General features: G+C 34.9%; 1 protein-coding gene across 1 annotated transcript in view; it reads left to right on the forward strand.

The window, feature by feature from the left end:
* The window catches only part of Selenof (selenoprotein F), a 51,864-nt gene that overhangs the window by 24,899 nt on the left and 11,645 nt on the right, over nt 1–15,320 (forward strand). The window contains exon 3 of the mRNA XM_020153169.2: nt 9,286–9,349. Within this exon, the coding sequence (XP_020008758.1) occupies nt 9,286–9,349 (64 nt within the window). The remainder of the gene's footprint in view (nt 1–9,285; nt 9,350–15,320) is intronic.

Raw genomic sequence — 15,320 nt, forward strand, 5'->3', positions numbered from 1 at the left:
GCCTCCAAATTTTTTTCCAGAGTGGTTGTACTAGTCTACATTCCCACCAACAGTGTAAGAGGGTTCCTTTTTCCCCGCATCCTCGCCAACACCTGTTGTTGGTGGTGTTGCTGATGATGGCTATTCTAACAGGGGTGAGGTGGAATCTTAGCGTGGTTTTAATTTGCATTTCCTTTATTGCTAGAGATGGTGAGCATTTTTTCATGTGTTTTCTGGCCATTTGAATTTCTTCTTTTGAGAAAGTTCTGTTTAGTTCACGTGCCCATTTCTTTATTGGTTCATTAGTTTTGAGGGAATTTAGTTTTTTAAGTTCCCTGTATATTCTGGTTATCAGTCCTTTGTCTGATGTATAGTTGGCATATATTTTCTCTAACTCTGTGGGTGTTCTCTTCAGTTTAGAGGCCATTTCTTTTGATGAACAGAAGCTTTTTAGTTTTATGAGGTCCCATTTATCTATGCTATCTCTTAGTGGCTGTGCTGCTGGGGTTTCATTGAGAAAGTTCTTACCTATACCTACTAACTCCAGAGTATTTCCTACTCTTTCTTGTATCAACTTAAGAGTTTGGGGTCTGATATTAAGATCCTTGATCCATTTTGAGTTAATCTTGGTATAGGGTGATATACATGGATCTAGTTTCAGTTTTTTGCAGACTGCTAACCAGTTTTCCCAGCAGTTTTTGTTGAAGAGGCTGCTATTTCTCCATTGTATATTTTTAGCTCCTTTGTCAAAGATAAGTTGCTTATAGTTGTGTGACTTCATAAAGAACTGATTTCTTCAAAGAAAAAAATATAAATATCTTTAACAGATACTTTAATTATAGTATAAAAACATTCTTTACAAAGGGGACTTTTTTGGGATATGAATGTTTGCCAACAGTTGAGATTCTGTGTAAACATCACTAAGACAATTGAGTAGTAACAATACTAAATAATGACACAAATCATTCATTAAGTTGTTACTATGTGAAGGCACTGTTGCAAGCTGTTTAAGTGATTGATTTATATAATATAATGCTCATAGTAGGTATCAGTATACTGAACTCCCATTTCATGGTTGAGCTGAGGCCAACAGATCCTACCTGAGATCATACACTAATAAATTTTAATGTTAATTTTGTAGAGTTATTTATTTAAACTGAAAATACCTAAGTTTATTTTTACATCTGCCTTTAATATGAATAATAAATGTAGTCTTACAAATTAAGATTAGCTTGTATATAAGCGTGTTAAGACATTCAGTCCCATTTGTAGATTATATTTAAAAAGGAAATAAACCCTTATAACTACATTTCCTAGACATGTCTTACCTCAACATCAAAATAAACCTTTCACTTACATGCTAAATTATTTTTCTTCAGGATGGTCTCTAAGAATGCCAAAAGAAGCTAAAATCACTATCTTTTAGGAGTATCAGTAATACACATGTAAGAAATGTGTTTTTTTAAATCTCTCTTTAGAGATTTGAACCTGCCAAAATACACTTGGCTGGATATTACATGCTTACTAGGCTAAAACATAATATCTTATGTTAGGAATGTAACCACTTAAAGAATTTAAAGTTTAAAACAATGTTAGAAGGAGAGAATCAAAAGTTCTTCAAGTTTTTATAAAATTGATATATCTTAGACACCAGAACAGCCATATTAATTATTATGGAAATAACCAATGGAAGAATTAAAATCAATTTAAAAGTTACTTTGTGGAGAATGAGCGACAGAGGAAGGCTTTCCCTTATTCCCTCTGGACTGTTTCTTTTCGATTACAATTTCGGATGCACTGATTTCTTTTAAAACATCAATGTGATGTGTACTATAAAGAAAATATACTCATGTGCCTGCTATTATATTATCTTCAAATATTTGTAACTTTACATTTTTTTGATCTCAGGGCCTCACTCTTGCTAGGCACGCTCTCTATCATTGAACCACTCTGCCAGCCCTTTTTTGTGTTGGATATTTTTGATACAGGGTCTCATAAACTCTTTGCCATGGGCTGGCCTCCATCTGAGATCCTCCTAATGTCTGCCTCCTGAATAGCTAGGATTATAGATGTGAGCCACTGGTGCTCACGGGCATGAGTTATGTTTGAGATTCAGAAAAATATTTAAAGAGTACCTAGGATTACAGGCATGAGCCACTGGCAACCGACTTGTAGCATTTCTTAAAGATGATCATATTTGCCCCTTTTGTGGCAATCAGTGGTTGATCCATGTTGGAATAAATCTCAATTTTCAAATTAAGAGGAATGTAGATTTTATTTTTCAGACATTTGGGAGCCAAGAAGACTTTTTTTCCTTACTGCACACTATATGGAAAATAGTTTGCTATTTTCTAAAATATATCTACTTTTTAGCCAAGAGGTTAGTTGGTTTCATTGAAAAACTACTTTGTAACATACTTGAGTGTAGAGTTATTTTTACCAATTCTTTGGAGACTTAAACCTCAGGAAATGTAGTGGTCTTTTTCTCATTTTCCCAAGTTATTTCCTTTATTGTGTGATGTTTCCTAAGTATAGGTAGAATTAACAGCATTGTTCCAAGTGATGACCCTAGACCATTCATACTTATAGCTGAAGTTTGTATGGGTTGGAGGAAAAGGAAGTAGGATGTCCTGTGGGGTATGTCAGTGGTTTCTAAGTGAAAGTCTCATCATTAAGTCTTACTACAACGTAGATTTACACACAAATTTTGTTAAAGTTAGAATGGTTTGGTCTGTTTTTCTTTTCTTGGGTCTGAGAATTGAACTCATATGCCTTGAGTGTTCTGGATGTGTACTATCCCACTGAGCTATACTCCCAGCCCCTGAATTCAAACTCCAATACCACCAAAAAAAAAATTTTTTTTTCATTTATATATATATTTATCTCGAAGAAAATAGAGTTTTGGGATTTTTGTTGTTTTGATGGGGGTTTTTTGTTTTTGGGGGTGGGGGGGTGTTTCTTAGTTTTGGTTTTTGGTGTTGGTGCTGGGGATTGAACCCAGCACCTGTGCATGCTGGCTAGGCAAGCATTCTTAACACTGAGCTACATCCTCTGCCCTTTAAAGTTTAAAATAGCAGATCAGCAACATGGTTTAGGGAAAACATTTTTCCTGAGTTATTAATTGGCCAAATTTTGCTAGAAATACTTTCTGCATATTTTTTTTTGCTGCATGAAGGAAATAAAGTTGATCTTAAGAAATAGTTACACTGAGTGCTGGGCTAGAGATGTGTAGTGCACATCACTTGAGCCATTCTACCACCCCAGGCCCATCCTTAACTTATTTTTAAATTCCATCATTTTATTGAAAGGCAAAAAGGGAAATCCTCAGTAGACCTATTATATATGTTATGTATGTATATGTATATATATATTTTTTCTCCTCACATCTGAATTCTCCCAGCATTTTGCTTTTTGTTCATCTAAGGACATTATTCATATTACTTAATATATGCATAATTATGTTAATAGTTATGTTAAATTAGTTTTTTTTAAGTTATTTTGACATGGATAAAACCAGCACTTTAGGAAAATAAAATGAATTTTAATTACAGATATTTTTGAGTTTTTGTTTTTTTTTTTCAGTTTTTTCCAATGGTATTGTTGATCTTTAAAGTTTTGGCTTTGAATAAAAGATGGTTCATTTTCACCACAAAGAAATAGTAAATGTATGAAGAAGCACATAAATAAATTTGTGGGGGGTTAAAAAGTAGTTTTCAAAATAAGACTGTATAGCTCTAAACTATACTTCATAAAGAAAGGAGAACGTATTTGCTTTGCTTTAGGGTGCTTACTTAGTTTGCCTTTTAGAATCAGTTCATTACCCTGATGTTTAATCATTTTGCATCTTTTGTTCTTCTAGTAGAGTATAATACAAGGCTATGTTCTCATCCCTGGCTGCACATTAAAATCAGCTGGGAACCTTAAAAAGTAGTAGTAGTAGTAGTAGTAGTAGTTAAAATACCAGTGCCTGGATCTCATCCTCAAATACCCTAATTAATCTTGGGTGTGTTCCAGGATCCAATAATTCTCAAAACCTTCTCAGATAATTCTAGGTGACTATCAATGCTGAGAACACTGTTCTAAGGTAATTTAAAAGCTTGGGAAGTTTTGGAGTGGTTATTCCAATTACAGGAGAATAATGAATGATACCCCTGAATAGTCCCTTCTTAGAAAACTTTATTAACTGCATAAAGATAAGTTCCACATACACAATTTCTACTTAATCTATGGTATGAAAGAAAGTGCCATAAAAGTAGCTGTTATTTATTGAGTATCTCAAGAATCCAGGCTTTTTGCCCCCCGACCCCTGTTTTGTTTTGTTTTTTAAATCCTTAAGCAACTCTGAAAGGTAGGTAATACCACTTTTGTTCATCTAGTAAATGGGCACTCAGAGAATGACTTACCCAAGGCTTGTAAATGGCAAAGCCAAATTGGACCACATACATACTTGATTTTATAACTTGAGCTCTTTTTGCTATACCATGCTGTATGAAAATTTAATATTCAGTTTGACTCAGCTTAAATACTATTTTCAAGGTTTTGTCATTGTCTTTCTTTAGAGCCACAGTTATTGTCACTAGCAAATATATATTAAGTTCTTAGGGATGGAAAGTAGCAGAATATTTGTGATTTAGAGACCAGATTTATAGATTTGCTATGGTTACAATAATCTGATGACAGCATGAAAGAAGTGTATTCCTAACCAGGTGCTGGTGGCTCACACCTGTAATCCTGGCTACTTGGGAAGCAGAGATCAGGAGGATTGTGGTTCAAAGCCAACCCCTGGCAAAGAGTTCTTGAGACCCTGTCTCAAAAATACCCAACACAAAAAGGGATGATGCAATAACTCAGGTGATAAGAGTGCCTGCCTAGCAAGCATGAGGCCCAGAGTTCAAACCCCAGTATCAAAAAAAAAGAAGAAAAGAAATGTATTTCTATATAAAAAGGAGTATGTTGTCCCAAAATCTTAGCAAAATATGTAAGATATATAGAATCTAAATTGAGATACATGCAAATAATAGTCTTAGCAGTATTTGAAGTTAAAAATTTCCACTTACTTCCTTTTAAGTTATTTGGGCTAGTTTAATATAATCCTAATGAAATAATGACCACTACTACCTGCAGATTAGATTGTCTATATAGGCAAAGCTTCATTTTGGTTCTCTTTGTCTGTGATAGGGTCTTGCTCTGTAGCTGATGCCATCCTGGACCTCCTGATTCTCCTGCCTCAGGTTTCTGAGCGCCGGGATACAGGTGCATGCCACCCTGCATGGCACAAATAAGGCTTACTTAATGCGTATAAAAGAGACCTACCAACTTGCTATACTTATTTTTCCTTTAGAACGTGTTTTTTTGTTTTTGTGACACTAGGGCTTGAATTCAGGGCCTCACACTTAGTAGGCAAGCACTCTACCATTTGAGCTAGTCCACTGGTCTTATTTTTACTTACATTAATATTTTACCCTAAATGTGTGAAGGTTAACATTTTTGTGTACCAGTCACTTTAAAAAGTAAAAATGCTTTAAAAAATTCCTATTAATTATAAGTGGCATATATTTCATGTGTATAAATTTGTGGGTATGATGCCAAAGATGCTCACGATTACTTTATAAGGCATTTAAAGTTTACCTTAATCTGTAGTTAATTATTTATTTGCCATGAAACATTTTCCTATGAAAACTGTAAATTCATAAGTAAAATGCCATTTAGCATCACAAATTAATGCTTTTAGAATTTGACTTTAATAATGTTATACAACTTTGTGTTAAATTTTCTTTTACCTTGAAATGTTTTAAAGTTACGCCATGAAATGGTCATTTAATTCTGTTAAGTGAATGATCTCTGCAGTCATTGAGCATATATTGAGCAGGGTTGTATGTGGTTCTAGAGGAAATTAACCTAAGACATTATCTCCCCATAGTCAGGCTAATAGAGATATGATACACTTTAAAAGCAGAGTTCAGTGGAAGTTGACTGTGAAGTCTCTAATCAAGACTAGGAAACCAACAAGTCTTCCTATAGAAGGTCGTATGAGCACTGTCTGTTTACTGAGGGATATGTCTGTAATATTTTTAATTAATCAGTTGGTATTTTTTGGTACAGAAGATGCTTTCTATGGATGGGTTACTGCTGTGCTTCAGCCCTTGAGATAATCAAGTGGTGCCTGGAACAAGCAGGCCTCCCAGTCTTGTTATGCCTGGATATAAGCAGCCTCTTCCTTTTGCCCCAGGCCTCATACATTTATTTCCGTTTTCCACATGTGTCATGATATGAAGATTATTGAGAAGTAATGGTGAAGACAAATGCCATAACATAAAGTAATGGAATCTCCATCAAGAGTTCCGAAAGGATCAGAACAAAGAGATAAATCTAATAGCCAAATCTTAATATGCTCTTAATTTTTTAAAAATTGTAAGTTATAAATACATAAATGTCATCATTTTAGCTATTTTTTCAGTCCTGTTTGTTTTATTTATTTACTATTATGTGTGTATTCATTTATGATTTATTAAGGAAGGCGTATCTGCTTCAACATAAACCCAGCTGGTTCTAGGATATGTTTTTCTATTTGAAGGAAGGAAAGAGGTACTGGGGTTTGAACTCAGAGCTTCATGCTTGCTAGGCAAGTGATCTACCACTTGAGCCATGCCTCCTGCCCTTTTTGCTCTGGTTATTTTGGAGATGGGAGTCTCATTTTTTGCTGAGTCCAGCCTGTACTGCCATCCTATTTTAAGTTTCCTGCTGTGCTGGGATGACAAGCGTGCACCACCACAGCCAGCTTTTTTTCGGTTGAGATGGCTGGTACCGTGTACTTTGAACAAGTTTACCCCCTCTATTAGACTCCTTTAACCTCCTTCTCCCCCACCCACCTTTTTTCACCATCTTTCTCCCAAACTCCATACCCATTAATAATTTCCCATGCCTCCTTCTCCCAGCCTGATAGCCACTATTCTTTCTGTATCTGAATTTGACTACTCTAGTAAATTCATTTAAGTGGAATCATACAGCATTTGACCTTTTGTGATTGCCTTATTAAATTGTCTTCAAAATTTATCCATAGCAAAATGTCTTTAAGGTTCATCTGTGTTGTAATATGTGTTAGAATTTCTTTTTAAAGGTGAATAATATTCTAATGTGTGTATAGATATACCTACACAGAAGTAAAGTCTCAAGTCATATGGTAATTCTAGTCACATTCCTAATAGCAGTGCACAAGGATTCCAATTGCTCCATATCCTCACCAGTATTGTTTTCTGCCTTTTGATAATAGCCATTCTAATACGTGTCAAGTGGTTTCTCATTATCATCTTGATTTACATTTACCTAATGGCTAGCGATACTGACCATTTCTTCATTAACTTATTGATAATATATATATGGCCAGTATTTTTTAAGATTTTTTTTTCTGGAGTTGTCTAACCAAGATTAAGGGAAATCTTGTTCAAAAGCAAATCTTCTTATAGACCTAGACTGACTTAATCTTCAACTTTTGCTTAAACTTCTTGCTGTTCTTTACCTTAAAGATCATCAGAAATTCTTACTATGAAGTCTTATCGGTGGTTTCAGAGTCCATGAATAGCCTACATTAAAGCAAAAGTCTGTCAGATGAGACTGGGATTTGAATTAGGGATTTGTGCTTGCAAAGCAGATGTTCTACTGCTTGAGCCACACCTCCAGTCCATTTTGCTCTGGTTGTTTTGGAGATGAGCATGTCACTTTGCCTGAGCTGACCTCTAACCACAGTCCTCCTGATCTCAGCTTCCCAGGTAGCTAGGATTGCAGGCGTGAACCACCAGCAACCAGCTACTGAAGAACTCTTCATCTAGCCCAGAATCATCAAAATGTTAAGTCATTATCTTTTGTTAGGTGTTTCTGTATTTTCAAAGTAGTTTAAATTAACATTCATAGTCTGTGTGGTTTCTTCTTTTTCTTTTTCAATCAAGTAAATTGCTCTTTTAGAACTTTAAAAGCAAAATCCATGTTTAGTGATTGGACCTCCATAAAAAGCAAATTAAAACTAAGAAGAAATGAAATGGTTATGTTGTTAAAAGTCTGGCCTTCTCTTCAAGTCTTAGCATTCCCAAGCATGTTTCTGCCTATAGAAAGAATAGGCAGACTGTGACTGCTACAATTCACACATACACACAAATGATGTTTAACCATTGGATTTATTTCAGCTGAATTTATTACAATAAAATATTTGCATTTGAGTTTTTTATAATAAGCTTTTACTATAAAGACAAGGTACCAGTTCTATAGCTAGAAAAGCAGTGTTTACCACTAAATCTATTTCAGCTGAATTTCATTAAAGAAAAATATTTGCATTTGAGTCCTTTATAATGGTTTTCCTATAATATCTTTACGTAGTACTTTCTACAGTAATTACTTTTAAAAGCTGTGGGACTTTTGTTTAATTTTAAATCATGGATCACATAATATTAAAAACAACCTGAAAGAATTCTCAGTATTTATCTTGGGTAGATAAATATATACCTGTTTTCAATTTTTTACTAAAGAAACTTTAGAAAACCTTTAACATTTTGTAGACTTTCCTAGGACATCTTGCCTATTAATGTTCATTGTCAAGTCCTCTTATGTCCTTCAGTCTTTTTAGCTAAGACTGTTCCCAAGTAGGGTTTAGGTTCCTCTGCCATGTAATAAATGGTAGGGACACTTCTCCTTATCCATATTCCAAGACTCCCAGTAGAACAGTTGTAGCAGTGTGCTGGCATTTATGAATTGGTAGTAATACTTTGGGACCATTTTTAAATAAAATGAGTTACTTGAATACAAGCCTTGTGATATCACAGTAAAGTGAGTAATGGGCAGGTAGCATACAGAGCATGGATACACTGGAGAAAAGGGATGATTTCATGGCCTGGGCAGGATGGAGTATAATCTTATCACATTACTCAGAATAGTGCTTAATTTAAAACTCATTAATTGCTTATTTCTGGAATTTTACATTTAATATTCTCAGTCCACAGTTGGCTGTGGGTAACTGAAATCACTGAAACCACAAATAAGAGGGTATTTCTATTGTAGCTGGGCCTCCATTTCCTCTTTGTTTGGACTGGAGCTATATGGTTTATTGTGCTCTGACTTTTGTGGGGGGCAGAATAGGGGACCTATTTATCTGCTTAAATATAAGTTTACACTGCTTTTTTTCTGTCATTATTTTTTGGGGTGCTTCTGGAGATAAAACCCAGAGCCTCACAAATGTGAGGCAAGCATTCTCTACCACTGAGCTATACTCTCAGCCCACATAGTTTTATACCAGTTTAAATTCTTATTTTTCTTTTGTAGCTGTATGCAGGAGCTATTCTTGAAGTCTGTGGATGAAAATTAGGGAGGTTCCCTCAAGTCCAAGGTATGTGGTAAACTGCTTAATCATTTAAAATCTCCATCTCACAAGAATAATTTCATTAAATATTTCCAGGAATAAGAATTTTTAGAATTGTACTTTCTCAACAGTATATGAATTTTGTTCACATTTGTTTTTATGTAGGTGACATTTTATAGTAATTGATGACTAGTAGGTTACTTTACTATAAACAAACAATATATGAAATTTAGATTTAAAATATAACACATGAAGTGGTTTATTTTCTTAAAAGGAGATTCATTTGCCAGGTAAATCTTATGAGAGATTTTCATTTAGCAGATGTAGATGTAATTTCCTTTCACACCATTCTAGTGTATTTTAAATGTGAGTTGCTTAAGGAACAATTGAATTAAGTTAGGCTAGACCCAACGTGAAAAATCACCAAGAGAAGAATTAATTACCATAGAATTTGGGGTATATAAGAGAGGTTATAATATATTTTTCTCCCTGGGGAATTTTAATGATATATATGTTAAAAGATATAAAAGTGTTTTCTTTTGTTTAATATCAAATAGTAATGAGCTTTGCATTTCCAGGAAAGGCTTGGACTATAGCTTTTCTTTTTGTCCATGCATGTCACTTGAAAATCAGTTTTATAAAAGTGAGCTGTCAATTATAAAGCTCTTTTTTTTTTTTTAACTTAAATGCGTAACTGTTGTATCTGTATACTTACTCTATATTGATTTTTGCTGACTTTCTATGGTTTCATGCTTTATTTACTTATGGCAAAAGAATTTCTTGGATTTGGTATTTTATAAAATTTCTTGTATCACCACATGCCTTTTATTGCTGACCTAAAATTTTTTTTTTATAAAATAATGTTCATTTTGGCTCAGAAATGTAATATAGTAGTTTAACTCAGGGACATTCTTTTTATGAGGCCCAAGGCAGATACACATCTAATTAAATATATTCTTTGTTAACTTAAGCATGTATTCTGATGTAGCACAGAATATAATTTCAATTTCTGCTTAGGGGGAAAAAATCTTCACTCTGGTTTTTTGTTTGTTTTGTCTTTCAATTTTGGTTTTTGTTTTGTTTTCCTTGTTACCTCAAGCACCACAGTTTTGGCTTTTTAATATTAGTTATTTGAATAATAGTGTGATTATTCTTATTCCTAGTTTTGGCAACTGCTGGTTTTTTGTTTGTTTTTTGGTTTGTTCGGTTTGGTTTTGCGATGCTAGGATTTGAACTCAGGGCCTTGTGCTTGCAGTCTACTACTTGAGCCATGTTCTTATCCCCTTTTGCTTTTGTTATTTTTCAAATCAGGTCTCGTGTTTATGCTCAGGCCAGTTGGGATCACAATCCTTCTAGTTATGCTTCCCACATAGCTGGTTGGTAGGTGTGTACCACCACAGCCAGCTTATTGGTTGAGATGGGGTTTCATGAAATTTGTGCTGAATTGACTTCGACCTTACTGTCCTCCTACTTCATTCTCCTCAGTGCTCTACAAGCAGGCCTTTAACGTGTGTTAAATTAACAATCCTTGGAGTATATGTTATCATACTGTCTTTTCTTTTTGAAAAAAATTGAATTTTAATTTTTTGTATATATTTACTCGATTAAAAGCTAGCTTAACAGATACCTTAAAAGCAACTGAGGCCAATAGGAAAAGGGGACCAGGAACTAGAGAAAAGGTTAGATCAAAAAGAATTAACCTATAAGGTAACACACATGCACAGGAAATTAATGTGAGTCAACTCCCTGTATAACTATCCTTATCTCAACTAGCAAAAACCCTTGTTCCTTCCTATTATTGTTTATACTCTCTCTTCAACAAAATTAGAGATAAGGGCAAAATAGTTTCTGCTGGATATTGAGGGGGTAGGGAGGAGAGGTAGGAGGCAGAGTGGGTGGTAAGGGAGGGGGTGGGGGTAGGGGGGAGAAATGACCCAAGCATTGTATGCACATATGAATAATAAAAAAAAAATCTAGCTTAAAGCAAAAACTGTTGTTTAATTCTATAGTGCATAACCATATTTTAATACATTTATGTGTAATACCAGTATTTTCTGAGCCCATAAGAAGTTCGTATATTTTTGACAAAACAATTATATTCCTACTTTCATAATTTCTGTTTTAAGAATATTCTGAAATAGAGCATGAGGAGAATTGTCACTTTTTATACCAAACTAACTTTCATGTCATCACTACTTTGTATTCCTTGTCTTCAACATCAGGTAGCTTCTGGGATTATCATGGTAAAAGCCTCATAATATTTTATCTGTTAATATATTACAAGTTTTTACGACCACATAATTTAAATTAACCATTTCATAAAGCAACAGTAAATTAATATTAAATTTATTCCCAAAGAATTAAATTACATTATATGTATGTATAAAAATATCAGTGAAACCCATTGATATAATTAATGTATGCTAATAAAAAATTTTAAATTATTCCAAAAGAAGTAAGAAATTAGATCTGGATATGTTGTATATATTTTTCCCTAATTTCATAGAGCATGGCACATCTTCTATAAAGGACTAGATAGCAAAAGTTTTCAGCATTAGGGGTAACATAGTTTCTGATGCAGCTATCAAACTTTGCTATTACAGTGTAAAAGTAGCCATAGGTACTTCTTTAATGAAGACGTGTGACTATGTTCCAATAAAACTTTATTAATGAAAAGCAGGCAGGTCAAATTTTACATATGGGTTCTATTTTGCCAACCCCTGTATTAGAATTATAAACTTTCAGACATGGAAAGGAGTTTTAGAATAATATAAAACTGAAATAACAGCCGTGCATGTTAACATATACCTGTAAGGCCAGCTACTTGGAAGACTAAGGCAGAGGCATCCCAACTTGGAGGCCTGCCTGGGCTACCTATCTAGAACTGAGATGGCAGATGGCTTTTTGTTTTTTATACCCACTATCATTGGTTGGTAGTGATGCCTAAGATTATGATACTGCATTGGAGTTGGAAACAATGCTGGTCTGTTAGCATTGTCTTCATTGATTTTTCTCATTTATAGCATATATTAAGCACTATTCTAGTACCAAGGATACTAAATGGTAGGTATTGCTGCTACTGTATCTTACACTCCCTCTTTGTTTAATACATTTCAATTACAACTAAATATTTATTTAGAGTCTCACTTATTGGCCTCCTGTTTTTGTTAATGTATCTATTATAGCTACTGTTAGTCTCAAAATTAGATGCAGAATTCTGTATATCCACCACCAACCTTCCTCAGGCTTCTTTTCTCTACTAAATCTTATTTGACTCACTAGCATTTGATACTTCCCTTCACTTGTGTGACTGCATTATCTCTTAGTTTCCTCCCTAGTATCTCTTTAGCTGCCTATTCTTCAGATGCCAAGATCTATCTTCAGATTTTCTTCTCCTCTTGAATGAATGCTTTTCCACTCCCTCAGCTTCAGTGATGGTGCTCACCTGTTGACTCTCAATCTGTATGTGTAGCTCAAACTTTCTGTTGCTGTTAGAAATCATGTCTCTGACTTTCTGGCTGCCATTGGACATTTCCACTTGGATGATCTCATAGTTACCTTAAACAGTGTACATATGACTCATCCAGCGTGAAGAATGTTAAGATGACAGGTGTGACTGTAAATTTGGAATGAGTTCTAGGAGTCTGCGTTGGTAACAGCCCTGCAGACTATGACCCACATTTTCTTTTTATTCATAAGTGCATACAATGTTTGGGTCATTTCTCCCCCTCCTCTCTCCCCCCCACCTCCTTGATAGCCAGCAGAAACTATTTTGCCCTTATCTCTTAGTTTTGTTGAAGAGAGCGTATAAACGATAATAGGAAGGAACAAGGGTTTTTGCTAGTTGAGATAAGGATAGCTATACAGGGAGTTGACTTACCTTGATTTCCTATGCATGTGTGTTACCTTCTAGGTTAATTCTTCTTGATCTAACCTTTTCTCTAGTTCCTGGCCCCCTTCTTCTATTGGCCTCAGTTGCTTTTAAGGTATCTGCTTTAGTTTCTCTGCATTGAGGGCAACAAATGCTAGCTAATTTTTTAGGTGTCTTACCTATCCTCATACCTCCCTCGTGTGCTCTCGCTTTTATCTTGTGATCAAAGTCCAATCCCCTTATTGTGTTTGTATGGCCCACATTTTAAGTGGGAAACCTTTAAGCCCAGCTTGCCCAGAAACTGAATGTCTTGGTGAAGTGCCATTGTCTTTGCTATTTCCACAAATGACAGGCAAAAGCATAAATATGAAATGCAAGAGTCATGATTGGTCTTTCACATTCTGTGCCCGAGTAGTCAGTCATAATTTGTATGTCTTCTCCCTCCGTCATAACATTCACATCAGTCCCTTCCTCTGTGCTTTTACTCAAGCCCTTAACATCTTTATCCAAAAGGATTAGTATTTATTACCTGCTCTACCTGTCTGTTTCCTTTTCTTTTTGTTTATTTGTGTTTGCTTTTTTTGTTTTGTTTTGATTTTGACACAGTCTTGCCTGGAATTCATGACCCTTCTGCCTTAGCTTCCCAAGTGCTGGGATTGTAGACAAGCACCACTGTACCCCACCAAAAAAGCCTTTCCACCTGCCAAAACTATTCCAAGAATGGGAGAAGGGGAAATAATGGAGAATGTTGGAGGGGGCAAATTCAACTATGACATATTGTAAGAACTTTGGTAAATGTCACAATGGACCCCCAGTACAACAACAGTAAAAAAGATAATTAAAAAAATAAAATAAAAAAGACCTTTTCCGTAAAACAAATCCATTTATATTGCTCTCTAGCTTAAAACCCTTTACAGTTTTATAGTATACACAGAATATAGATTATGCAGAACTGCTATGGCCTCTTTGTCTTTGAACACTGAATATTCTTCCTAACTTGTGCCCTTCCTAATTTTTATGCAAACTGGTATTCACTCAAAATTTAGTTCCAGCATTTTTGGGTGATCTATAGACAGAATTTTTTACTCTTCCCCTTATATTCCATTAGCAGATCCCACATGATACTATAATATATTTGACATACCAGTCTTTTCCCCCACAAACAAGGAGCTCTTTAAAGCCCTTTTTATTTCTTATCACTAATGTATACCCAGAATCTACCAAATGCTGTTCTTTTTGTTAGCAGTACTGGGTTTAAACTCAGGGCCTCATGCTTATAAGGTAATACTCTACAATATGAGCCATACATCTGCCCCCAAATACTTTTTTTTTTTTTTTTTTTTTGTCAGTACTGAGGTTTGAACTAGGGCATCATGCTTGCTAGGCAGGCACTGTCTGCTTGAGCTACTCCACCAGCCCTTTTTTTTTATGTTGGGTATTTTCAAGGTAGGGTCTTGTGAACTATTTGCCCCTGCTAGCCTCAAACCTCAGTTCTGTTCTCTGCCTCCTGAATAGGTAAGATTATGGGTGTGAGCCCATAACACTATTCTTAATAGGAACTCAAACTTTTATTAAATGAAGACATTGATTCACTGACTTTATCTAATTCCAGTAATGCCCCCCTTTAGACAAATGGGGAATCTGGTGAAAAACCTGTGTTTACATCTGTTACTTATTGTTGGTGAATTTATAGGCTTCAAACATTCCCTTTTTGACTTTATTATTCTTTATTGAAAAGTCAGACTTTTTAGCCTCACAGGACAGGACAAATTCTCCAAATTCTCTTAATTATTTAAGTTCCCCTTCTCTAAATTGTTTTTGTTTTTGTTTTTCTGCAGTTCTGAGATTGAACTCAGGGCTTCATGCTTGGCAGGCAGGCGCTCTACTACTTGAGCCATGCCCCAGTTATATCCAGATGCTCTCATTGGGCACAGTGAGAATTCACATGCGATTTGCTGTGCTATTTTTGTATTGTTAGGTGAAACAATGATATGACATGAGTATATATGACATTTTTATTTAGAGTTTATTCTGATTCACATGTACTCTTTCTAATCAATGGGAAAACATTGGTTATCTACTCATGTAATTTTATGTGACAGTTCACAAGACATAATCATAACTGCC

Source organism: Castor canadensis, chromosome 7, assembly GCF_047511655.1.
Source record: "Castor canadensis chromosome 7, mCasCan1.hap1v2, whole genome shotgun sequence".
Lineage (NCBI taxonomy): Eukaryota > Metazoa > Chordata > Mammalia > Rodentia > Castoridae > Castor > Castor canadensis.